The sequence below is a fragment of the Planococcus citri genome, chromosome 2 (assembly GCF_950023065.1).
Source record: "Planococcus citri chromosome 2, ihPlaCitr1.1, whole genome shotgun sequence".
In the NCBI taxonomy this organism is placed as follows: Eukaryota; Metazoa; Arthropoda; class Insecta; order Hemiptera; family Pseudococcidae; genus Planococcus; species Planococcus citri.
Window position 1 is genome coordinate 41,899,306 of NC_088678.1, and position 26,256 is coordinate 41,925,561.

Here is a 26,256-nt window from a genome sequence, read left to right on the forward strand (position 1 = left end):
AACTTTCTAGAAAATTTGACTAAACAAAAGGGTGAGTTTTCTGCTATTTTACCAAAAAACAAGACTTTTTGAAAATTTTGATGAAAACCCCCGTTTTGAGTGCAATTTTGACGAAAACTAGGCATTTTCTACAATTTTTCATGTAATTTTGACAGAAATATAATTTTTTGGTAATTTTGATTAAAAAAAACTGATTTTTTAGCAATTTTTGACAAAAAATCTGGAAATTTTGACCAAAAAAAAAGTTTTTACTGCACTCTATTTTGGGCAAATACAAGGCTTTTGGCAATTTTGACGAAAAAGAACCTGTCATTTTGATAGTTCTGAAAAAAAAACCGTTTGGCAAAAAAACAAGATTTCTTGGGAAATTTGACCAAAAAAAAGTCTTTTCTGGAATTTTGGCAAAAAAAAAACTCTGAACTTTTGCCCATACTTTTGTGCATTCGGGATGAAAGGGTTTGGAGAAGGTTGGATTGGGAAAAATAGGCATGGGGAGAATATCCCGGAACCGTTTACAGGATTTTAACAACACCCTTTCGGACATAAGCGCCCACAAATATGACCAAAATTCAAAAAATTTCAAAAGATGAATGGCATTAATCTCAGACACTATAAGTATGTAGTACTCTCAACATGGTCACATCACATTTTCCAAGTTCAACTCTTTAGTGTCCAAATTTCATAATATGTACTAAGACATTTTTGAACAATTAAGGAAATGTAATGCGACATTATCTTTGCTTATTGGGTACCTACTTCATTCGAGAGACCTGGGTTGGAATAATTTTTTGGGTTCGAGCTAGCCTTCGATGTATCTCATGCAACTATCCAACTTCAAAAAGATCCAATATTGGTGGGGTTTTCCTCAACTTACTCCCAATTTTGTAAACTATGAAAGAAAAGTAAGATTATTGTAAGAAAATTTCAAGTGAACGGATTCAAATGCGTTAGAGAAAAAAGGTACTGTTGACTTGGGCCAATTAGGTATACAGTCCGACCTTGCTAAGTGGCACTTATGTAAGTGGAAAACCTCTATATGTGGAATAAAATTCGTTTCCCTAGAACTTCCCTATCTAAACCTATGTTAAAATAACCTTTATAAATGGAAACGGAACCTACATAAGTGGAATTTTGTTTTGAGAAGCAGAACCTCTGCAACTGAAATGTTACTTTCGTTTTGCCTCTATAAGTGAAATTCTTTTCCTTCTTACCTCAGTGGAATTTTGATTGGAGTAACAGAACCTCTGTAACCGAATGTTACGTTCGTTTTACCTCTATTAGTGAAATTCCTTTCCTTCTTATCTCTAAAGGTGCTGTTATGATAAATGCTTCAGTTGAAGAGATAAGAAGGAAAGGAATTTCACTAATAGAGGTAAAACGAACGTAACATTCAGTTACAGAGGTTCTGTTACTCCAATCAAAATTCCACTGAGGTAAGAAGGAAAAGAATTTCACTTATAGAGGCAAAACGAAAGTAACATTTCAGTTACAGAGGTTCTGCTACTCAAAACAAACAAAACCTCTATTACTGGAATTCCAATTTGTTCATCCTGTATAACTGAAACCTACTTTAATGGAAAACCTATATAAGTGGAAAAAAATCTGTTTCCCTTGGGCTTCCACTTAGCGAGGTCGGACTGTACCATTTGATTTTAAAATTTTCCAATGTTAAATCTTTTTCTTGGAAAAATTACAAAATAAAAATTGGCAAGGTGAAAACTCAACATGCGTGGCACTGGCACCATCATAATCCATAATAAATCGGCCTTATGTTCATCAAAATTCTACCAAAATTTCAACTTCTTCTTGCCAGCGACGACGACGCGACGAGTTAATTTCATTTTTTTCAAATCTCGATGACGAAAAAGAAACTGAACTGCACATACGTCGTACGTCAATTTCCCATTAATAGGCAGTGCAAAAAACGATTCTTTGTACGAAATAAGTCATTTTAATATCGTAATTTAGCCAGCATTATGTTTTGTAAAAATGCCCTGTCTCAGTGAAGCGAGAAATATTCTTATGGAATAAATCATCTATTATGGGTGGAAAGATTTCATTGCAAGTGCATCAATGACCGATTTAAGTAGCGTTAAACTTCTGTATATATTTTCTTATAAAATAACTCACTCGAAATTTGACGTCTTAACGATTTCCTTAATGACTAAGTCTGGAATATTCTGGAATTTTATTTTATGTAAGCGGCCGAATAATGGCTATATTCCGTATAATCTGTACTAAGTATATGCTTCAGTGGATCGGAAGCGGTACTCAGTATCGTTGAAATATTTAAGAACTCTAATATATGTAGTACTCGATTGCTGCTCACTATTCGAGTATGTGTATTGTATATATACTATACTCTTGTAGACTCGAAAAGGAGTAGACTATATGTGTGCACTATATACCAACACATACGTTTTCTCGACTCAAAAGCGGTTTTTAAATTTTTCATTCGATGTTGGAATTATACCAAATTGACAATTTTCACCAAACGGTTTAATTTATAGCGACAGTATGGAAAACTCGGCTGGAATTAATTTCCAGCCAGAGCCTACAACATACATATATTTATAATGTAGATGTATCTATGTACTAAGTCAATTCTATACGACTCGAGGGTGAGTTTTTCAACCCTCTTCTCTCATATGGTTTACAACCGAACAGAACAGTTGGATTTCAAACTGAAAGTTCTTAATTGTTGCGACGTTTTTATCATCCGCCCCGACAAAACTATACGTCCGAGTATCATTTCGACTCGTTAACGCTTATTGCCATATCCAAAACATTTTCAATTTTGATTCTGATTCGCGTCTTTATTCTACATTTTGAGACGCATTCATGCGAACAAGATGCTTATCGTAAATGGCAATATCTTGTCTGCGGTCTTAAATTAGATTAAATTTTTTATTACTCTTAAACGATATCCTAATAAGCGACGCCGACGTCGTGTAGGTGTGTGAAAAAATACATCGACCTTACACCGAAAAAATAAAATTTCACCAGTCTTTTATCGTCTGCTGGGATAATTTTTATTAGAAATAAATAAAATTTTATCGAACAATTCTCAAAATTTCACCAAAATTTCCCGTCGCGTCGTTGCTCGTATTTATTTCATTCTATTTATTTATTTATTTTCTACTTAGCTACGTACGAGGTTCGAAGGTGAATGTACTCGATAGAGGAATTTCATGTGTGTTGAATTGAACTGAAATTTCATTTTCGTCACATTGTTATGGGTATTCTTTCGCGTACCAAACACATCGTTATTATAACTGATGTTTAATTGACTTTCGCTTCATTAATATCGAGTTTGTATCGAATTGACAGTAAAGTTGATATTCTGCCAATAGAGTTTCATTTTTTGAAATTATCGTCCAGACGATCGTAGAAAGTGTGTTGAATGTTGCATGGTCTTTCCCCTTTCTTTTTCCATGTTTTGTCTGGAAAACATTATTATTCAAATATGCAATAAAAAACATAGAAGTTTCAGATGGGGGGAGGGGGCAGGGGTACCGTACCGAAAACCGAGAGACTTGCGTTTATTTATGATTTACGTATTTCTATAATATTGTTACTCGATTGTAAGCATAAAAATTGATAATTGAAGTTCAATGATAGAAGCTGAAAATGGAACTACTCGTATGAACATAATTATACATACGTATTATACTTAACTAGGGAGCTCCTCCCCCTGGCCGCTTCGCGGCCCAACCCCCATCACTTTTCGCCTGAAAAAAATTTTCGCAAAAAAAAATCAAGAAGTATTCATTCCTATTCCTAAAAATTACCTGAAAATCCCATTTTTGCGTGAAAAAATATCAATGGCTAAAAAATGTCTACCATTTTCAACGAAGATTGCGAAAAAGTATAATTTTTTTGTCCAATTATTATGAAAAATTCGTGCTTTCTTCCAAAAATAGTCAGTTTTGCTTTTTCTTTAAAATTGTAAAAATTCTCGGTTGCTTGCAAAAAATTCTAAAAATTTTTATTTTTTCAAAAAAATTGTCCAAAAGTCTTCTCTATTGCTGAAAGTTCTATCTTTTTCGCAGTTGAAAAGTCTCTATTTCCAACGTAGAATTCCCATAAATTTCAAAGTGAAAAATCTCACTTTTTGGAAATAAAATTGCGAAAAGGTGTACTTCATTTCTTATTTTCAAAAATTGCTCATTTTTCTAAAATTATCTAATTTTTGCTTTAAAATTTTTTTTCTTCAAAATTATCTAAAAGCTCAGCTTAGGTAAGTATTTTGCCAGAAATAAATTGCCAAAGTATCTTTTTTTGCCAATAATTCTCACAAAGTTCTTCTTTTTGCTAAAATTGTCAAAATTCTGCTGTTTACTAAAAATTGTAAAAATCATACATAAGTACCCAGTTGTTTTTATCAAATAATTTCGAATTTTTTATGTTTCTTTAAAAAATTGTTCAAATGCTCACTTTTCTGCCAGAAACTCTCAGAAAACCCCTTTTGTTAAAATTGTCAGTCTCGTTTTATTTTTCCTAGAATTGCCTTTTTCGTCAGAAATTGCCAAAATCCTTTTCTACTTTGCTGCCAAAAAATTGTCAAAAGGTCTCGATTTTTCGTCAAAAAGTTTTGAAATAGTTAGGTAAAGGTTATAGAGAGAACCGATAATAAAATATTTCAAACAATTATTTAAATAGGTAGATAAACAAAATCAAATTAAAAGGCCACATCTGCACTTTATTCAAAATTGCAATGTCAGAAATAATCGCGGTGCATATCTCGAGACTGATCTAACTTTAAGTACCTAAATCTGTCTCTGAAGTTTTCTATGGAGTAGGTGAATATGATGCTGAAGATTGATAATTGGCTAAAATTTTAAAAATGTAACTTCTCGTCATGATTAACAGAAGACTGAAACCTACCATTTGAAAATTTGAAAAAATTAAGACCCTTTTCTAGTCTATTTTCGACAAACTAATTTTCAAAATTGACTCTCAACATCCCCCCCCCCCCGAATGGACACAAGAGTCACAAAGTTTGATCAAATCTCATAATTACACAAAGTAAATCATTAAAATCGAGGTGTCTGCCTCTGCATCGATCTCAATTTTTAGAAAAAACATGGCCTGAAATCTCCATAACCAAAATTTTGACTTCTCAGAATGATTTAACGATTTTTGAAGATTTTTCGAAAATCCAAAATTGACCACTTTCGTTGATTTATGCTCGTTTAAAAAAATAATCGTACATATTCAGGTATTTATTAGGTAAAAATTATGAAGATTAGTCCCAAAACTAATACCAACTCCAACGAACCAAATTTACTCATTTTCGCTCATTCTGGAGCCTCCAGTTTCCTGAAGAAGACACAGAAATTAACTTGGACAGCTAAAAATCAAGTTGCGGCTTATTCTCAACCCAACCCCCATACTCGTGAAAAAGTGTAATTTATTGCCAATAATTCCCAAAATTGCCACTTTTTTTTCTTTTTAATAAATTCTCGCAATTGCTAAAGATTTTCACTTTTTTCTAAGAAGCCTCGCGTATTTTTCAAAAATTGCCAAAAAGTACAAATTTTTTGCCAATTGAGTTCGCGGAACACTGAGGGGGACAAGCTGCTCCCTAGACCCCCGAAGTTGATATTTCAGCCTACCGGGGCGATTTTTCGATTTTCACATTGAAATTTTGAAATATCGAAAAATCGCCCTGGAAGGCTGAAATATCAACTTCAGCAGCTGAAAATTTCACCGTGGCCTAGTCTTATCATATGTATTGAAATGTCCAAATAATATTGAAGGTTTTGGTATGCGACCTCTGCCGACTATTTTTGGCCAATTTTGGCATGTGAAAATCGAAAAGTAGCTCTAAAAAATCGAAATATCAACTTCAGCAGCTGAAAATTTCGTGGTAGACTATGTTCGATGTCCTCTATCCAATGGTGCAAGAATCATTAAAATTGGTGCATGTCACTTGGGGCACCTCCCTTGTCAGTACCTATGACTTTGTGTCAAAAAAAAAAAACAAAAAAAATCACACACACATAAAAAAGGTGCAAATTTTTGATTGTTGATTTCCGTATCAACCTTTAAATCATTATTTAGACATTTCTACTGAAATTACAAAGTCATTATTGCAGATTTATTTGCTCAATTGATAATTTCAAGGAGTGAGAGAGGGCGATTCATATTCATTGAATTGGGAAAAAATGAAAAGGTCCTATATCGTAAATAAATATGCCTAGAGCGACAGAAAAGCTTATAGTCCGGCATTGTGCAGTATAAATAGAGGTGTGAGGCAGGGGTATCCCATTTCATCAATACTCTTCAACAATTGGCAGATGAGATCATGATCATGAAAGAAGCGTAAATTGAAAATAACTATGGGTGTGAAAATGAACAGCAAAACAATAAGTGAGATGAGCTATGCTGATGACAATTTAGAAAATTTGAAGTAGAGTGATTTTGATAGCATCCTACGTGTATTTCCCACGTAATAAAACCTTCAAAAAACAAAAATAAATATTCTACTCTATAATTACATGAAAGTTGCAAATTGTGATGAAAATTTTGAAATTTCATCAAGTAGATTTCTCTTGAGCATTAAAGAGTTGAAAATAAACTTTTCAGAGTAGGTAATTCGTACCATATCAAATATAGATTACCATTATTTGACAAAATCGCAGAGCGCATTAAAAATTCGAAAATTCGCATCACCTATTCCATTTACAAAATGCTTTAAAATAATTGTGCTGTGCCGCAATCATCACTGTGCGTAAAAATAAACTAGGTAGGTGATCTATCACATCTGAAAATCTTTTTACAAAAAAGAAAAAAATACTTGTGAAACTCCGAGTCATTTCCCCAAAGTCATTTCACCCTTGCCTAATTTCAAATTTATTACATCAGAGCGTATAGTATACCGAAAAAAATCCTCCCCCTGTTCAATCGAGAATGTCGCTAGAATAAGTATATTTGAAGGAGAAAGTTGAAATCGAATCTATGTAGTAAATACTTAGTATAGTAGGTAACTGCGAGTATACAATACTAGTTACACTAACGTAGATGTATAAGCCTACTATTACAGTCGCGCAATGACCTACAAATACTATCCAGTCAAAATGCATTAAAAAATCGTCGTCGCAGAATGCGTACGTGCACGTATCTTCTCGTAGAAGAGCAAGCAGTCGAGTCGAGCACACGCATCCAGCGAAAATCCGGCTACGGCGGCGTGTCATTGGGAAAAGCATAGAAAGAGTGAGATAGCGAGGAGAAAAAAAAAGTCGCGGATCGTGGTCGGCTTTGCGCCTCGTCGAAGAAAAGTATATGGTACCGGAGACTGGAGCACGGAGGAATCATCTGCAAACGAAAGAGCAGCGTCTACGACGAATCGTTCACCGAAAAAGATTCAACATTACCGTAAAATGTGATCGTAGTAAAGTAAGAAAAGATTTAAGGGCGGCGAAATAAAGATAGTTGATACAATTTGAACTGCATAAAAGAAATAGCGGTTTAGGGAGGGGTCAGTCCGACAGACACTGGAGCCAGAATACATCGATCGCGTCTGTAACTTAAATATCGTATACGTATACGCACACAATCGCAGCAGCGAAAAGTTTATAAGCGAAACTTGGTTAAAGTGCGGTTCTTTTTTCGGCTTTCGGGCTTTCGTTCGTTAAAAAGCAGCCCTTCGTGGTACTCGTCGTACGTATACGTTACGAGTATTTCGTTCCTCTAACGAATTAACTCTGCTCTGCGCCGCTCATCCGGATTCGGCTTTACAAGGTACCACAGTATTTATCGCTTTTATGCGCCATAAACGAGTAATTTTTTTTCTTCGTACGTACGTATTAAGTAAATTTCACGCTGCGTGAATTTTTCCTCTGTTTCTTTATCGCGTAATTCGAGAATGCAACAAAAAATTGGCCATGTCGTAATTTTCATGCTGCACCCGGTACCCTTGGTCGTATCCATGTCTACTGGCGAGCGCTCCGCAGACAACACGAATTAAACCATTTTTACACTCCGCTCACTCGGTCAACTTCTTCGTGCATATTTTTCAGCGCGTTCGCAGTTTTCGGTTTGTCTGCATAAACCACAGATACACAGTCAGCTAGCCAATATATATTATGCACACAGTGCACAACATAGTAACGAGATTCACGTATTTCATTTTATCTAAGGTCAAAACTAGTTCATACAACGTGACAGTGAATTCTACACTATTGTAATTAAGATTAACGACGTTGTCTAAAAAACATGCTCTTTTGCCAAATAACTCTGTTTCTTATTTTTTTCACCCAAAAACTCCAGCGATTTTCTCGCTTATCTACTTACTTCCTTATCAAATCATTAGGGGAAATCGCAAATCGCACTGAAGGCTGCAGAATTGTAAGAAAAACTGATATTAGGGGGGGGGGGTTATGTTAGTTTCAAAACTATTTTTCGTCATTTTTACCCGTACTAAATGCATGCAGAATTGTTTTTCAAAGTTGCCATAATTTCGCTTAAAATGGTTAATTTTGGATTTTCAAAAATTCGTCAAAAATCGAAACGATCAAGTTGGCCAGCTGAAATTTTAGTTATGGGGGTTTCAGACTATGTTCTTTCTAATCAATGTAGAATTTTTAATGAACTCTCTCATTGCCCTACCTCCACACAGGGATGAGGTCCCGACCAGGACCAGGACTCGAACCCCGAAGAAGCCCCGATCATTTCCTTAAAGCCCTGGCCCAAAACCCAGAACGTTTTCCCCTGGGTCATTCGTCATTCCACGTCAATTGGACCAAGAAGTGGTAGGACTGCAGGGCTGGTGGAACGGAACAGAACGGAACAAATAAACGAAACAATAAACAAATCAGGAAAAAATCTTATTGAGAACGGAACAGAACAAAATGAATAAAACCAGAACAGAACAAATAAGATAACGAAGTGCTCTTGAACAGAACAGAACAAAACAGAAAAAAAATGGAACGGAACAGAACAGAACAAATTATGTACCTACAGTATTAGCCAACTCAGCAGGTTGCAATGAGGGGATAGTGTGAATTTCAGCTTTCCAAATTCCATCTTCATTTGGTAAAATTTAGTGGAAATTTTGATTCTCAAAACTCAAAAGGTCAAAAATCTGCTGGAAGGTTGCAGAAAGTACAGAATTGCTCAAAATGGCTGAAAATCATTTTCAATTGATTTGGCGGCCTGGCGGGACAAGATTATCTATAGCACATTCCAAATTTCGGGTTTTCTAGATGAATTTCGTAAAATTTTGATTTTTTTCTCATTTTGGGACCAAATTTGAGTTTAAAAAATTCATCAAAAAATTAGAAACAAAATGCACTTTAGTTCTTGAAATTTTCAGCATTTTTTTGGAAGGTGACGATGGTGTCAAATTTTGCATGTTAATTGTTAATTCGATGATTCGATCTAGCTTTGTCTAGTTCAAAATGTTTCTGCTAGGTGGGATTACCCCCCCCCCTCCTGGAACAGAACAAATGGAACAGAACAAAACAGAATGGAACAAAAAAATGATGAACAAAACGGAACAGAACAGTAAAAATGCAAAGTGATTTGTTCATGAACGGAACGGAACAAAACGATCGTTTTGGTCACCAGCCCTGGGTAGGAGGGTTCAGCGATTTTTTTGAAATTTTTCCTGTGGAAAGACCTTCCGAAGGGATGACCAATGGCGCAAATCGCAGCCCTCTAGCCCATTTTTAAAGGCAGCCAGGGGGTGTCAAAGTTTTCAGTGAACCTAAAATATCATCCATTTCAGCAGTGGATTACTCGATAACCGCGATACCTACCAAAATGGAATATTTTCCCATAGTTAGGGGTTTTGAAAGGTTTTTTGTTAGTTTTTTGGTGATATCATAAAAATCAGTGTTGCCACTTTTTTCGTACAAAAAATTGGCTCAAAGTTTCAAAGCATAGTTTTCACATCGTTCCGACTCTCAAAAATTCTGAAAAAAGTATATTATGGACAACTGTTCATGCTGAACAACATATTAAAAAATTGAGATGGTACCATGTTGCAAAGTTGATTTTAAAAAATTCAAAGTTTGCGAAAAAAATGCGATTTTTTGATTTAAAACATGAAAAAAAGTTTTGATAGGTAAAGTTGACTCATTTGACCCCTATTTTTACGTATCAGTTGAAAAAGTTGAAAACCCCTTTTCTTCGATAAAATGAACTTCTCACGAAAAAATCAAAATTCGAAAAAATTCAAAAATGAACGAATTTTCATTTTTTTGTTGTGAGTGTAATAATTTTTATCAACTTTTTCATGAAATACATCTGATAGAGGTCAAAATAAGACAACTGAATAAATTTAAACTTTTTTTGATGTTTGAAATTGAAAATTTGTTTTTATTTTTGTTTTGTTTTAAAACAATGAACTACCTATGTTTTTCTCGTTTTAAGACAATTGTTTTTTCCTTGTTTTAAACAAAAATTCATTTTTAAAAACTGAAAAAAGTGTTCAAAATTACCATTTCAGTCTGTAGATTCTGAGAGCTATGAACTGGAGGATTAAGCACATCGATAAAATCTCCCTAAAACCAATGTAAATTCAAGTTCTCTGGCCAGTTTGCTTACAAATTAGTCAAAAAAATATCCAAAAATTCGGAATCTGCTCTTAAAATATTTTTTTCCCAACAGAAAATTAAATAAAATTTTATTTTATTCTTCTTTAAAATTGCAATTTCAAGCTCTGAAAAGCCCCGGAAAGCCCTGAACACTTCATTCAAGCCTTGGACACTGAGCCCTGAAACCCAAACCCAGAATTCCCGGCCCCAATCCAAGCCCAAGACCTAATAAATTTTTGATTGAAAGCCCAAGCTCCACAACCCGGAACCCAAAAAAAATCGTTTCAACTTCGAGATGAGCTTTATGCATCGTTTAATTTTTAGTCAGTGGGCTAAAATCTTCAAGGATTTAAAAAAAAAATAAAAATCAACTATTTTAGAGAATGAAGGCAAAAAAAATGGGGAAAAATCAGTGGAGACTACCCCATACTTTTCATTCACTAGCCCCCCCCCCTCTGCATAGATATGTAGAACAGATGCTCTTAGTATTATAAATGCTGTTTTATCAATTTTGAACTATTGTTAACGAAAAGAGAATAATATGAATTTTTTCGGGGATTGTTTCTTATTCTTAACGGAAGCCTTCAATAAACTGGTATGACATTGCATACTTTTTTATCTTTTCTTTTCAATTCTGTCCCTGTCAAGGACTTTGCAGAAAAAAGTGATGCACCTGACTTCACCTACCTTAATTTTCTAACAAGAAAAAATTCGTTTTGCCTTGGAAATGCAGCCTCAGGAATCACTTCATTTTGAAAAAAACAGAGTGCATGATCTCACCTCTGTTATTGTGTTGACAAAATGGAGACGTTCGTTACAAAAATCACCAATGTGGTAAAAATTTGATTTTTGGGACTGCAAATAGTTCATCTTTGATCAAATTTCTCTGTAAAAATGTTGAAAATTACGAGTTTTTTACGAATCTAGGTAAAATGTGTTACTTTCAAAATTAGAAAAAATTGACGAAGACGTGTTTTTTTTTTTGAAAAAATGGTTTCAATAATATTTTTTCCTCGCATTTTCTTTCGAAAACAGTAAGTAAGGTAGCAAAAAATGTTTTGTAAATTTTCACATCGAGGATTTTTCAAACGAACACCTCAATTTCATACTCGTTATCAGTGCCATAAAATGACTTTCTCTATCTGTACTTTCAATTATTCTGGAGTGGTTCAAAGTTGAAATTGCCTCAATTTCCAGCGACCATAAGTTAGGCCCTTCAAATCCCACGCTAGGCAAACACACATACTGGTATTGTCGATGTTCGGGATATATTGCATTGAATCACTTGCTTGCCAGAGAATCTCATTTTTTGATGGGACACCTCTACATTTACTTTTAATAAAATGCAAAATGTTGGCATAGGTATAGATATCATTTCGTGTGCGTTGTGAAGAACAAAATATAACTGCTCTAATTCAAAATCGGTAAAAACATCCCCCTAGGCAATTTCAAAAAATAATAAATACGACAATAGACTATTATTATGCTATTTTTAATGAATTTAGCGTACCAGAGGAATTCCATGAAACTTCAGCGTCATCCATCGGCCCAGTTTATAAACCATCGGAGACACGAATGAAATTTAAAACGAGGTCGCTGAAAAAAGGCGCGAAAACGTGAATTTAGGTTTTGATGTTACGAAGGTGGTCACCTTGAGCGTCTGTGCCGACGAAATTTCACGTATCTAGGGTTCGGTTTGTTCTACTTATTCTCAAAGGGGATGAAAATGACTGTTCGTTTCGCTATTCTGTTTTCATATGTGCTTTCGTTTATGCTGAAATTTCATTTTTAAATTCGCCGTATCATACCCACCCAGGTAATTTAAATTTTACTGATGAAGGTTAAAAATAATTAGTAAGTGGGCCGAAATTGGAAAATATGTTTTTTGAAATTTTACGTCGTCAGATGTATAGGTGTAGGATTCGGTTTGTTCTACTTATCTATTCTCAAAGGAGATGAAAATGATGGTTCGTTTCCACTGAAATTTCATTTCAAATTCGTTTACAATACCTAGATACCCAGGTTGATTAAATTTCATTAATGAAGGTTAAAAATAATATTATGTAAGTAGGTCGAAATAGAAAAATGTGTTTTTGAAATTTCGCCATAGGATGTTTTCCCGAATGAATTTTATGAAAAAATATAACATTTTCTGATGAAATTTATTCTCAATTTATATGGTAATTTGATTTTCATTTTGATAATCGAAACGAAAAATTTAAAATTCCCTTTCAAATATAAATTCGTAATTTTGAAACGAAAATTAGAAATTAGATTACTTGTTTAATTTAAATTAGATATTATAGAGTTGGACCTTCACCTCTTTTTTTTCTTTTAACAAATACGTATGAAATTTTTGGAATCTTTTGTTCGTACGAAAACGAGATAGACCTTGAAAAATGCATTTTTACTGACGCTGAACTTTCGTGAAAATTATACAACGAATGCATCATTGACTAAGATGTGGCTCAGTTCGTTTCTGTTTTAATATCTATCATTAATTGGGTTACTGGTTTAAATTAAAAATGGTCGTTTTTAAAAATATACAAATGAACATTTCCGCTAGAGTTAATTTTATCGCAGTAATTACTTTTTAAAAGAGTACAAATGAGCCGAAAATGTCTTCTATGCAGATGCATTTTATCAATTTAACCGAATGATTTGTAGACACGATGTTTATCTTGGTGCTAGGAAATTGGGAATATGTGTAAACTAAAAAGTTACGTTATTTAGTTATAGTTTCGACTTTCGAATAAATAAAGACCGTTCTATTTATTTGATAAATGTAGATATATAGAAACGAAACCGCGAATATAATATAATATACAGTTTTTCCAGTAATTTAATCCTAATCTTTCGATAAAATTTTCGCCATCGTTTTAGCCGAAATTCTCTAAAAGTTACTCGCACAATGTCGCAAATCTTTAATATTGAGAAATTTTTCGCGGTTTTCAAAATGTTTACGACATGATTATCTTTTCTGATAGAACGTAAAGATTTTGTTGTTGTTTAAACGGATCCTCTTTGCCTGTTTCCGTTTAGGAAACTAGCGAGATTTAATATTTTCACAAGCATCGAGCATGGAATTTTGTCGGACTTTTATTTCACCGGAAAGTACCCCTTTGGAAGATTTTTTTCTAGGTGTTTTTCCTCCATTTCTTTCGTTTTGTTGAAATAAAAATCTAATTTCACGTTGTGTATTTCTCCCTTATACTGACTCGTAATATTCGAATTTATGAATTAATAAATTTATCGTATCCGCTCGAATTGTTTCGGGGATTTTTTTTTGGCTCGAATTTGGAAGTGGAAAAAATTTCGACTGAAACTGGTGTGGAATTAAATTTTGCATTATTTCGCAGGTAAAAAATTCTTTTTGTGTAACTCCTACGTGTGGAAAATTTACTCGTGTAAATATTTATCGAAATTTTCTCATGCAGCAACCTAGATCTACGAGTAGTACCTACGTAAGTTGATAAGTACTTGTAGAAACAACTACGCCAAACGTTAAACAAGAGGAAAAAAATCACCATAGATGTTTCACATGTACAAACACACATGAACAATTTGCTTGCGAATCCATTAAAAATGCAAAACTTTCGCAATTTCAGAGCATTTTACTTGATAGAATTTGAAACTAGGGAAAAAATTTCGTATTTGGTGCTCGTCGAAAATGGACGATAGGAAAAAAATTCCGTACAAAAAGGCAGACAAACGATTCGAGTATTGGTTAAGTTATTTCGCCTTGAATAATGCTCGTCCTTTGCGAAACGATATTTAAATTTTTAAAAATGACCCGAACGAGGTCCGACGACGACGGTGCTGAAATGACGTTTGGAAGTCGCACACATATTAAAGGAAACACATACTTAGTCTTTTTGGTAGGAATAAATCGTCCATGTAGGCGTTTAAATGTGAATCAATCCGTTCAATCGTCGCGCCTTACCAATGAAACGTAGACAAATTTGTATAATTTCTTGGCTTGCGTAAGGTAGATTGCGGTGGAAGGCGATTTCAGCGATGCTCTTCTGCCGGATAATGTATTTTTTGAGAAATAACTCATCTTTGCTCGACTCGTGGACCGGGCGGCGATATTCAATTCGTAAATTGAAAAGCCGGCTGAAATAACGATTCGTACCGGGAAAAAGGGCGTTATACTTGCAAGTCTGGACTCTAACTTGTTTTAAAATTTCGTTCGCGAAGTCGAGTCGAGTCGCGTCGAAACGTAGCCCATCTTATATATTTACTCCGAAGATTGCGTGGAAAATTATCTCGTACTTTTTGCTCGATTGGAAAAGTTCTTTTGTAATGGGTAAATTGTATTCTTATATCACCCCTAATTTTGCGTTTACTAGAACACGTGATCAGACACAGAAATGGTCGGAAAAGCTGATTAGTCTTTTTGAAACGTGCCTATGCAGGATATTAATACTTAAGGAGGACTGATGGATATTTCTTTTAGAAAACCTCAACTCGCTATCAGATTGAGGAAATGCACGTAGGTCGCCTTGATTTTCTTTTTGTGGCCATCTTAAAGCGAGATTCCAGCTTTATTATGTTTGAAATAGAGTACATAATGATATCAGTTCTGGAAATGGTGCACTTAATTTGTTTGCCTCACAAAATGGTTAAAAGGGCGCAATTTTGGGCTAAGAAATTCATCACGTCGTCCGAAAAGTTCTACAATCCTATATCGTATTTTTGAGCAATTATGGGGACAGCCACGTTTAATAATCGTTTATCTGTCGCCTTTTTTCAATTTAGAGGTTTCGATGGAGTTTCAATACGTAGGTACATTATATTATGTAGTGTGATGGTATCTACGTAATAGAAGGACGTCAATTTCACGTGGCTGAAAAAATGATTTCGTTAGCATTTTGGAAAAGTGCTTGCTCGAAGGTTTCCATAATTGTAGTCGTGTTGGTTTGAATTAGGAACATTTTTGGACCAAAATATAGAAAAATGGGAAAATCATTTTAAAAATAAAATAAAAATGTGATCAAATTGCGATAGAGAGCTGACATTTGAATGCTCTATTTTTTTACTTTACAAATCGATCGGTTGCCGTTTCGGGCCATTCTGGAAACTCAAGCACATTTTTGAGTTTTACATTTTTCAAAAAATTCTATAAAAAGGGCTCAAGTATAATTAAGTAGGTATCTAAAAAGTTGGATTAATCGTTTTGCTGATCGTCTACGAAATTTATTTCTGTCAGTTCCAAATTCATTTTGGTACCCACGTTTTTTTTTTTTGTTTTTTTTGAGAACTATGAAATTCAAAAAATTTTCCATACCTTACGCTTCAATTGAATTTTATTTGTTCACGTGAAATGAGTCAATTTGAATTTTCAGAAATTCCTTATATTATGTAATTTGAAGGTGAAATTTGGCATTTGAAATTTTTTTTCTTTTTGTATTCTTGGATGCTCTTTCAATTTTTCTCTGCCCCCCCCCCCCATTCCAAAAAATTCTCTGCTGCTTGATATGCCTCTCTCTTGAGAGGTAAATTTCAAGTTCTATGTAAAATTAGATGTTGATATTTTAGCAATCGATGCAGGCAAAAAAAATTATTTTTATCAAAAAAAACCTCGATTATGCCAAGATCTAAGAAAAGTTGAAAATGTAATATTTTGTTGAATACTTGCAAAAAAATGTAAATTCTTTCTTACTACGTACAAAAGTAATAATTCATTTTTCACGTTGCTTATATTTATTCACACCTTATTGAAATGGGCGAAAATCCCTTGTACGAGTAATAATGTTTCTACATATACCCAGTGGAAAATTAGTGGATCTGATCAGATCAGAGTTTTGATAGGATTACCTATAGGTATTTGTTCAGATTTCATCAGATCGTATCATTTTCCTTTAGATAAGTTTACTTACCTATCTACTTTGTTTTATTTGTCGATAAAAATCAGTTAAATAAAAATACAACCTATTTATAAATAAAATGGAACAATCTGACTAATATCTGAGAAAATTTTTAAAAGTTGTGAAAAATAATGGAAAACATTTTAGTAAAAATGGGATATATACATTTCTCAAATTTTCTGTTGGTTCAATAAAATTTTTAATCGATTGAAATGGTGGAAAATTTTTTATCAATAATGTTCTATTCAACTTGATGATTTTTTTTTATATTTGTTTAGGGAGGGGGAGGGGGTGTTTTCAATTAATAGATTATTACACCCGTCATTCGTAGGTTTATATGTGAAGTTCGCTAGGTTATATGTTTCTTGATGAAGGTGATGAATTTTTCTATTTCAGTATGGAATTGTCTGAAATGAAGGGAGAGCTTTCGTCTATTTCAAATTAAAAATTAAAAAAAAATTAGATGCTGCAGATTTTTCCTCAAAATGGAAAATATTTTGAATAATGATACTTATTGAATAGGATTTGGATGAAAAAAATTGAAAATTAAAAATAAATTGTAAATTAAAAATAAATGACGAGTAATTGATTTAATGCTAGGTACATTGTCATTTTTGCTTCGTAATTTCTCATTTTTATGAATAAAAATTGTCTGTAAAATTGTAAGAAAAATGGGCATTAAAACCTCAATAAACTAATGAAAATGAAACTTGTTTACTTGCCAGAGAATAATTACCTAAACTTTACTGTTGAAAAGAGTTATGGATATGATTTCCCAGGGGAATATGATGGACCGATGGGGTCTGATCAGGTCTGAACATATCTAATTCGATCTGGTCAGATTCAGTTGGATCCGAGGAATGTTCGGATCCGATCAGATCTGATCTGGTCTGATGAAGATTTGATCTATTCAAGTCTGGTCAAATCCAATTTGGCCTCTTTTATTGAATCTGTTCAGGTCTCAAACCTGAGATTTTTTTGATAGAATACATTTTCCTTATTTTCAACCCTATTTGTTGGATTTTCTTTTTAGAGGGAAGCCAGTGTCCCTTTGACTAGTAGGGTAGCCAGGATTTTCTCGATTGCGTAGCAAAACCAGATTTTTAGGCACGAAAAATCAAAATTAGAGGTAATTTTTGAAAACTTTTCGTGACGTATGATGATTTTATAAAAATGAAGGTAAAGTTACTGCTCGAGCGAAGCAAGAGTGAATATTTTTTGAAAAAATGGCTCCAAAAAAACTCACATGAAGGGGGAGGGGAGATGGCCCCATTTGCCCCCATTTGCCCTATTGGCTACGCCACTGCCTTAGACCACCCCAAAAAAATCCCTGATACTTGTATTCGTGGCGATAATTTTTTTTAATCGACAATAAATACCTTTCAATGCAAATTTCAAGCAAGTAAATTGACAAGATTGTTGTACATACAAGTTGCCTATTTTACTGAATTCTTACTTTGGTGAAAAATTTCCAAGGGACAGTTTAGGCAACCTATCCTACTTGACTGTGCATCCAATTGTGTGAATCTGATATATTTAGAACTATTGATTCTATTCTGAAATTGAGAGTAGGTAGGTAGGTACCTAGTGTAGTTATTTTCCAAACTATGGGTCCATAATTATGATGATACTTTTTATTCCTTCTGTAGAGTACCATATTTCACTTCATGATCTTTCGATTTTTGTTATTGTTAAATTTTTAGTTTTCTTCTTGTACACTATGTATTTTTTTTTAAATTTTAGTTTTTAAAATTTTAACATTTCTAAACATTCTCTCTCACTTGATTGATGTACAAATTTGCAAAATTCAAAATTGAACTAAGTACATACATGTAATGTAACCTAAACCTTTTATGGTACCTACCCCTACCCCCCGCTCGGGAGAACATTTTTGCTCCAAAACGAAACGTTTTTATCCAGCCAACGAGATGCAACATTTCGTACTAGCATCGTCGAGAATAAACAGACAGTACAGCAGGCAACCCCTCCATCGGCTCCGTTCCAGACACAGGCACAACGTATAGGCAACTTATTCGACTTGATTGCGTTGCTCGACCAAACAAATATCCCAGGCGTTATTTAGGCAACTTCTTCAACTCGAATGCATTTCAAGTAGTAAATTTCTTCGCGAAAGGCATCGAAAGACGTAAACGTCCGCATTAGCGAATATTATCCCATCAAGCTGCGTGATTTATCGTTATGGTAGTACGATAAATTGAAATACTCGCGAGTAAACTTTGTACATACAAAGGTTATTAGAGAACGCAGACGCAATGTGCATGTGTATTTGCACGATACAGCGTATTATCGAAAAACTGTAAAAATTATTCGTCTAGTTAATAGCGTTAAATGAACATATTACGATTCTCTTTACATTTATGTTCTTATCAATACGTACATTTGTGTTTACCATTTTGGCCCGAAGATTTTAGTACAAAACGCACATAAAATACACGAGAAAAACATAAAAATGGGTGTTGTGTTGCGTTAAAATTACAGACTGTCCGTTATAATAGGGCACACTTTATAGCTTGTAAGTGCGCTTCGAAATAGTTTACACGTTCGACGGAAAAGAAAGTTGGAAAGAATTTTCGAAATTATTTGTTAAAAGCGGTAGCTGGCACATGTAGCCGGCAAAGGGTCCATCCCGATCTATTTCTCTTCGCATCGTCTCGGAGACTTTTTAAATGTACGCTAATGCTTGCCTATCAATTGTTTCCTTGTTTTTTTCGTGTGTATTTTCTCCCCTACGAGTAATAATTTTCTTCGCCCTTGTTTGTTCGCAGGTTACACGTTAAATGGTCAAAAGTTACTAGAATTTTCGTGGTCGCAAGATATGGCCGCTGCTGATCTTAATGTTAAATCCGCCATGTTATGGGTTCGGTTGGAACTGAAACCAGATTCACCACACAGTATTAAACGATTACCGCCGAATTTAAATTTTACATTTTGGGTCTTTCAAGTTATAGCTAGTGGATTAAGAAATGCCACGTATTTAAGTGGTAAGGTATGTTGTAACTTGTAATATATTTCTATAAAATTATCTATCAGTTTTTATATTAATTTTAAACGTAGATACGTTATTATGCTTATACTACCTATTGTGTTAATATGAGATTTAATTCATCAATTTGTTTATTGGACACAAAAATACCCAAACAATGGAATCTGTTTCGCAACGGATCGAAAATGCGTAATAATCATTAGGCTCACCCCCCTCCCACTATTCTAAAGTGTCAGGGCACAAATTTCGACACATATGGTACCCGATCATCGAATGGAAGTCGTGAACAAATTTTGAGCAAATTCGAAAGATTTTTAAATGAAATGACATCACGCTCTCCAACCTCTTAAGGTGACAAGAGGCTTTCATTTCAACTAAAGTTTAACCCCTCTCCCCCTCTCTTGACTCACAAAATGATTGATGGATAAATTATCAAAGCAGGAAGACAATTTCGATAAATGAATCCGGTCGGGGTCGAAAATAAGAGTTTATTTTGTAGCCATGGCAAAGCATTACTTACCCTGTTCGTATTAATTAATAAAAAAATTCTGTTTTGATGGAATATTTACGCATCATTATACATTTGTTTTACGAGGAGCGCATAATGAGCCTATGAGGTTCGGAAAATATGACATACTTTAGTGATAAAATGCCTCATATTACGCGCTTTTTCTCCCTTTAATAGCCGAGCGATGAGTTGCCTCTCTCTATTTAATGCTCGTATTTATGGTTTGTTTCTTATTGTCGCGTATAAAACCATGAAATGGAAATTATTGAGATTTGCATTCGGAATAATAATGGTGCATCGTAGTGTAAATATCTGTCATAAAATATCGAGCCAGAGTGGCCTAAAGGTGTGGTACGAGGAGAGGGGGTAGTCTTTTTTTCGACTCTGAAAGGAGCCGTAATTCTTGTTGCTGCGATTTATCTGCGGTGTATTGGGAAGGATGATAGCGCAGTAGGAGACAATTTCTCTGCAGTATTGAATGAGTTAATTTATTGTAGTCGAATAAAAGAAGTATAATACTCGTAATGTAATACTTTTCTTCGGAGATTTATAAAAAATAAAAATAAATAAAAAGATACACATAAGGAAGGAAATGAAACGAAAATCAAATATTTTCGATCCGAAATCTGTAAAAAAAATCCTATTTTTCCCTTTTCTTAAACTGTATCATTAAAGAAATAGTACCTAATTAGTTCAATTTTTGTCAGATTTTATTCTAGCGAAACCATTTTTATCAGCTATGTAGGGGAAAAAACAAATCAGTAATAAGTAGGCTTTCATGTAAAATGATATAGGTAAATTAAATTTATAGCTCAAATTACATATTTTTAAAAAATTGAAATTTTACCTACTAGGTACAATGATTAAAAATGATTTTTTTTCAACACACTTATACAGTTTTGAAAAGTGTGATAACTTTTATAACCTCATTCGTTTAGTTGCAAAGGAAAAGTTATCCTTTTTATCGTAGATTTAGTAGGTCTTGAGGACGGATCCGATCACGAATGCAAATAATTAAGGAGGAGGAGAGGGTAAGAAATCAGAGTGGATACTTGTATGATTAAAAGCAATAAGTCGCAGTACGCCTGTATTTTGATTAGGGAAGTCGTGAACAAATTTTGAGCAAACTCGAAACGATTTTAAAAATATGGATTGACATAACCCCCTCCCCTGCCTCGCCATTGGTTTGGATTCTCAGATACAGTCGAAAATAATTTTTCTCTGACAAAGGAACCTCTTGAGGTGTTACACTCCGATTTGAACGGGACCGCGCTTTTTGGAAAGAGCATAGTCTAAAACCCCCAAAACCAAATTTTCAGCTGCCCAAGTTCATTTTTCGCTTTTTGGCGAATTTTTGAAAATTCAAAATTGACTGTTTTTGGCGATTTATGTTTTTTTTAAAAGTACGTACTTGATCAGTAAAAAATGGTCAAAATAAGTCCCAAAACTAATATTAATTACCCAAATCCAAATTTTACCATTTCCAGCCACTCTGGAGCCTCCAGCGCGATTTTTCAATTTCTCCAGAATTTTGAATTTGCTTCAGAAGGCGTGAATATGAAGTTGGGCTGCTAAAAATCGAGTTGCATATTACACTCGACCTGTTTAACGAGTTTATCCACATTTGAGCCAATTTTGAGAGTGACATCTCAAAAGTGGCTTTTTGACCAGCTTTTTTCAAAATTAAAAAATCCAAAAAATCAAAAGTTTCCCGTTTGTGAGGAAATTTTTGAAATTCACGCAAATCGCTGTGTTTTGTCCAAAACGAACCACCCAAATCCAAATTTCACAATTTCCAGCCATTCTGGAGCCTCCAGCGCGATTTTCAATTTCTCCAGAATTTTGAATTTGCTCCAAAAGGCGTGAATATGAAGTTGGGCTGCTAAAAATCGAGTTGTATATTACACTCGACCTGTTTAACGAGTTTATCCACATTTGAGCCGATTTTGAGAGTGACATCTCAAAAGTGGCTTTTTGACCAGCTTTTTTCAAAATTAAAAAATCAAAAAAATCGAAAGATGACCGTTTGTGAAGAAATTTTTGAAATTTGTGCGAAACACTGTATTTCTTCAAGAACTAACCCCCGGAGCGCAAATTTTACCATTTCCAGCCTTTTTGGAGCGAGAGTGGCACCTCAAAAAACCACTCTTGAGGTGTCTCTCTCAAAATCGGCTCAGATGTGGATAAACTCGTTAAAAAGGTCGAGTGTAATACACAACTCAATTTTTAGCTGCCCAACTTCATATTTACGCCTTTTGGAGCAAATTCAAAATTCTGGAGAAATTGAAAAATCGCGCTGGAGGCTCCAGAGTGGCTGGAAATGGTAAAATTTGGATTTGGGTAATTAATATTAGTTTTGAGACTTATTTTGACCATTTTTTACAGATCAAGTACGTACTTTAAGAAAAAGCATAAATCGCCAAAAACAGTCAATTTTGAATTTTCAAAAATTCGCCAAAAATCGAAAAATGAACTTGGCCAGCTGAAAATTTGGTTTTGGGGGTTTTAGACTATGCTCTTTCCAAAAATCGAGGTCGCGTTCAAATCGGAGTGTAACACCTCAAGAGGTTCCCTTGTGAGATGTTTTTTTTTGCGACAGACAAAAAAGGTTTAGCAATATTTTCTAGTTTCTTCAGTTTCCAACTTTTTCCTTTGAAATATTGAATTGCAAGATCCTGAAATTTTAGGGATAAGGTTAGATCGTTACATGAGAGAATTTTCTACTTTTCTCAAAAATTATACCTATTTATCAAAAGCTACCTACATTTAAAAAAATTCATTTTGTTGAATTTCAACCATTAGGTACACCCTTTCAATTTTTTAAGATAAAATAGAGAAAAATTGAGTGCATTAAGAGACTAAAAGTCATTTAGATCGGTAATGTACAATTTTGTAACCTATTCATGACATTTTCCTAACAGCAGCATTGTTTTTTCGTTTGTCCGCAGGAATTTGAAGAACATTCAAAACTTTCAGCTTCCTTACCAGTAACAATATCTAGTCTAGGTTGGAAAACATTCGACATCACGAATACAGTTCGCGAATGGTACGCATCACCTCAAAAAGACCGATTGCGACTACTGATAGATTGCACAGGGTGCAGCGATTACATAACACCAGTTCTGTTTGACGATCCGAGACAGGCGAACGAATGGGAAAAGCCATTCCTGATGATACATCCAGATCCAACGGTGACCAGAAGAGTACGCCGTAGAGCGATCGATTGCTCTTTAGCAAAACGCGACCAATGCTGCAAGCAGCAGTTCTATATCAGATTTCGTGATATCGGATGGCACACGTGGATCATCGCACCCAGTGGCTACTATGCCAATTATTGTCGTGGCGACTGCGGCGGATTCCACCGGACGCCGGATACGTTCTTAAATCCGCACTCATTCGCCATGGAAGACTACAAGAAAATCAATCAGTATTCGTTATTTGAACCGTGCTGTGCTCCAGTGAAATTTAAATCAATTTCATTGATCTATATAACCCCCGATAATAATATAATCAAACGAGATTTACCGAAAATGGTCGTAGACGAATGCGGATGTCCATAAACACAGCCTTTGCAGTCTCGCCACTGAACTGGTTTCTGTTTATAAATCGGATCGCGCAATGCGCCGATTTGGTCGAATTACTGAGTCAGCCACGCTGCTCGGCTCCTCCAAATGAATTTTCAACTGCATTGTGAGAGCAGTTTGGTTTGGTGACCTCGACTGAAGTCTGAAATATCGGTATATTATACAGCGAGATGTTAGCTACGCAATATTGTTGTATTTGTGATATTTATTGAGGTAATTCTGTTTTTCAAAAAATTTCATTTTGGAAATTTCTCTCGTACCTATTTACTTTTTTTTTTTTTCTTGAAATACGACGAGGATGACAACCACAGTGCAAATTATCGTGTGTGTATTTTTTCCCCCTTCATTTTGTGAGAATTGTGCATGGAAAATGATCGGTTTATAGTATGTGTGCTTGCCCTTTCTTGTACCGTTTTACTATTTGTTGAAGGTTTTTTGAATTTTACATTTGCATTTATGACTGTTCGGTATGTGGTAAAAATAATACATGTTCCAAGGACTATGCTGCGTTTATGATAATCGTGTGAACTGAAATTTTTTTCACGGCCTTTTCATTGCCGCTCTTAAACCCATTTTCATCTGCAACCAGAAAATTTACTCGTAATTTACTGCATTCTCTTCTTGAAAAGTAATCCCATTAAAACGCATTTATACCCATAACGAAATTGAAAATTTTCCCTTTCTTCGTCATTGTTGTAAATTTATCCGCTTGAAGAGTAATGTGAAATTGCACCGATAGATATTTACTCGAAAGTAAAGCGCAGATGAATTATTGTGGTACGATTTTTTATACCAAACCAATCTACTGTAATTCGCCATTCCCATTCGTGATAACACGTGCTAAACAATTATGTAATTTAATCTCACGTTATTGCTATTTTTGTATATGAATCATTTCTCATCCCACATTCCATATTATTACCTACACACCAAATCCTATATTCCATTACTCCAAGTAATTTTTTGTTTGTTTTCAAATTCATTAGTTAATAATATTGATTGTGAACGACCTAAGAGTAGTAGCAGTTAATAGGTACCAATACCTGCTCATACAGGGTGTGCAAAAATATCACGAATCCCAAAGAAAGTTTTTCATTAAAGTATAGGTTGGCAACGTGAAATAGATGCATTGATTGGTGGAATGTATAACACTTCAGTCCAACAACCAATCATGTGCTAAGCATCATTATCATCATTCGCTGTGACTAACTGAAATATTTAGCAGAAAACTTTTTTAGGGGTTCGCAATATTTCTGCGCACCCTGTATCTTTTTCAAAGCATCGCTTTCACGGCTGGTATTCGTGAAAATTGATAAATAAATGAAAAAACAGCTCGATATCAGTGTATATGTAGTAAAAATTTGTATTTTTTTATAGCTTTAGCAGCAAACTCGTTATCCATTAAGATAAATGCCACTTGTGCTTCATACCTATACCTACCCACCTACCCATCAACCCATCTGCATCTTATCCCAATGGATTTTTTTTAACCAACAAAAAAGTATCAGAATCATACGTAGCTGTATTATAAAAATATGTAAAAGAAATATCAAACGTATCGATTAATAATGTAAATCATCTGAAATTGTAAAAATTCATTTAGAAAGCAATAGTTGTAATTTTTTTCTAGATTATTTTTTATTTACTTTCCTACGTGGAAAACCGTGTTGCTCTACGTTTTAACGTTACCAAATATTTTTTTATACGGTAAACTAGGAACGCTTTTGAATTCTTACGAATTTGTTATTGTACATTGATTTTTTTCTTTTATTTATTTATTTTTTTTTTCATCTGACATATTCCCCGTTGGTCAGTAAAGTAAATTTTGTATTTAATTTACGGGTACGTGTATTATATCGAAATTATACATTCCGATCATTCATACATAAGTGGATAATACGTCACACAATATGTTATTTATTAATAGCGATTTTTTTTGTAACTGTGCGATTTAGAATTAATTAACTAAAATTTCAGTGTGTTTCATGACGTGAATTTATTGTTATAAATACAGAAAAATCATGTTGAAAAAGTTGCGTTTTTTATTTTGAATGCCTTCGATGGGTGGTGTTGATTGGATTAGGATTCAGCGAGAGAGTGGCATAATTTTTTTAGAGTAAATGACAACATGACGTGGATATTTTAAAGGATTAGCGTTTAGATAGTTAAGGATATTTGAAAATTGAAATTTAGAGCTTCATGAGTAAAATTGAAAAGTTTTGGTTTTTCCACTCTATCCTCCACACAGCTTGTTCGGGGGAAATGGCCCAGTTCCAAAACACAGAATTTGAGATTCCGTGTCAACCAAGGCTATTTCCATGAAAATTCAGACCAGCTTTAGGGTTTTAGTGAGCAGTTGAAAATTTTCAAATCGTTTATTTTTGGGTAAATTCTGGGTTTGAAAATGTCTTCTTCTCAATACCAAAAAATTGACCTCATAAAAATGTCAAAATGTGAAAGTTTCATTTTTTATAACTTTTTTACTTTTTTATGGGAGAAAGATCACTTTTTCATCATGTTAGAGGAGGGGATCAAAACTATCTAGTAATGATTTTCTGATAAAATGGATTAGATTCGAGAGTAGAAATGCAAAAATCTGAATATTTTGGATTTTTCATTTTTTTGAGAACGAGGAGATGAGAGGAGAGGAGAGGGATGATTCCCGGAAAGACTTTATTTTACTGAAATTTTCAGAGAACTTTTTTTCCATAATCATCAACAATTTTTGGGTGAGAAAGCAAAAATT

At 34.2% G+C, this 26,256-nt stretch overlaps 1 protein-coding gene across 1 annotated transcript in view; it reads left to right on the plus strand.

Moving 5' to 3' along the window:
* Positions 1-25,865, plus strand: part of LOC135835826 (inhibin beta chain-like) — a 50,884-nt gene extending 25,019 nt beyond the window's left edge. The window contains exons 3-4 of the mRNA XM_065350258.1: positions 19,201-19,421; positions 22,875-25,865. Of these exons, the coding sequence (XP_065206330.1) occupies positions 19,201-19,421; positions 22,875-23,486 (833 nt within the window). The 3' untranslated portion in view covers positions 23,487-25,865. The remainder of the gene's footprint in view (positions 1-19,200; positions 19,422-22,874) is intronic.
* The last annotated feature ends 391 nt before the right edge of the window (positions 25,866-26,256 follow it).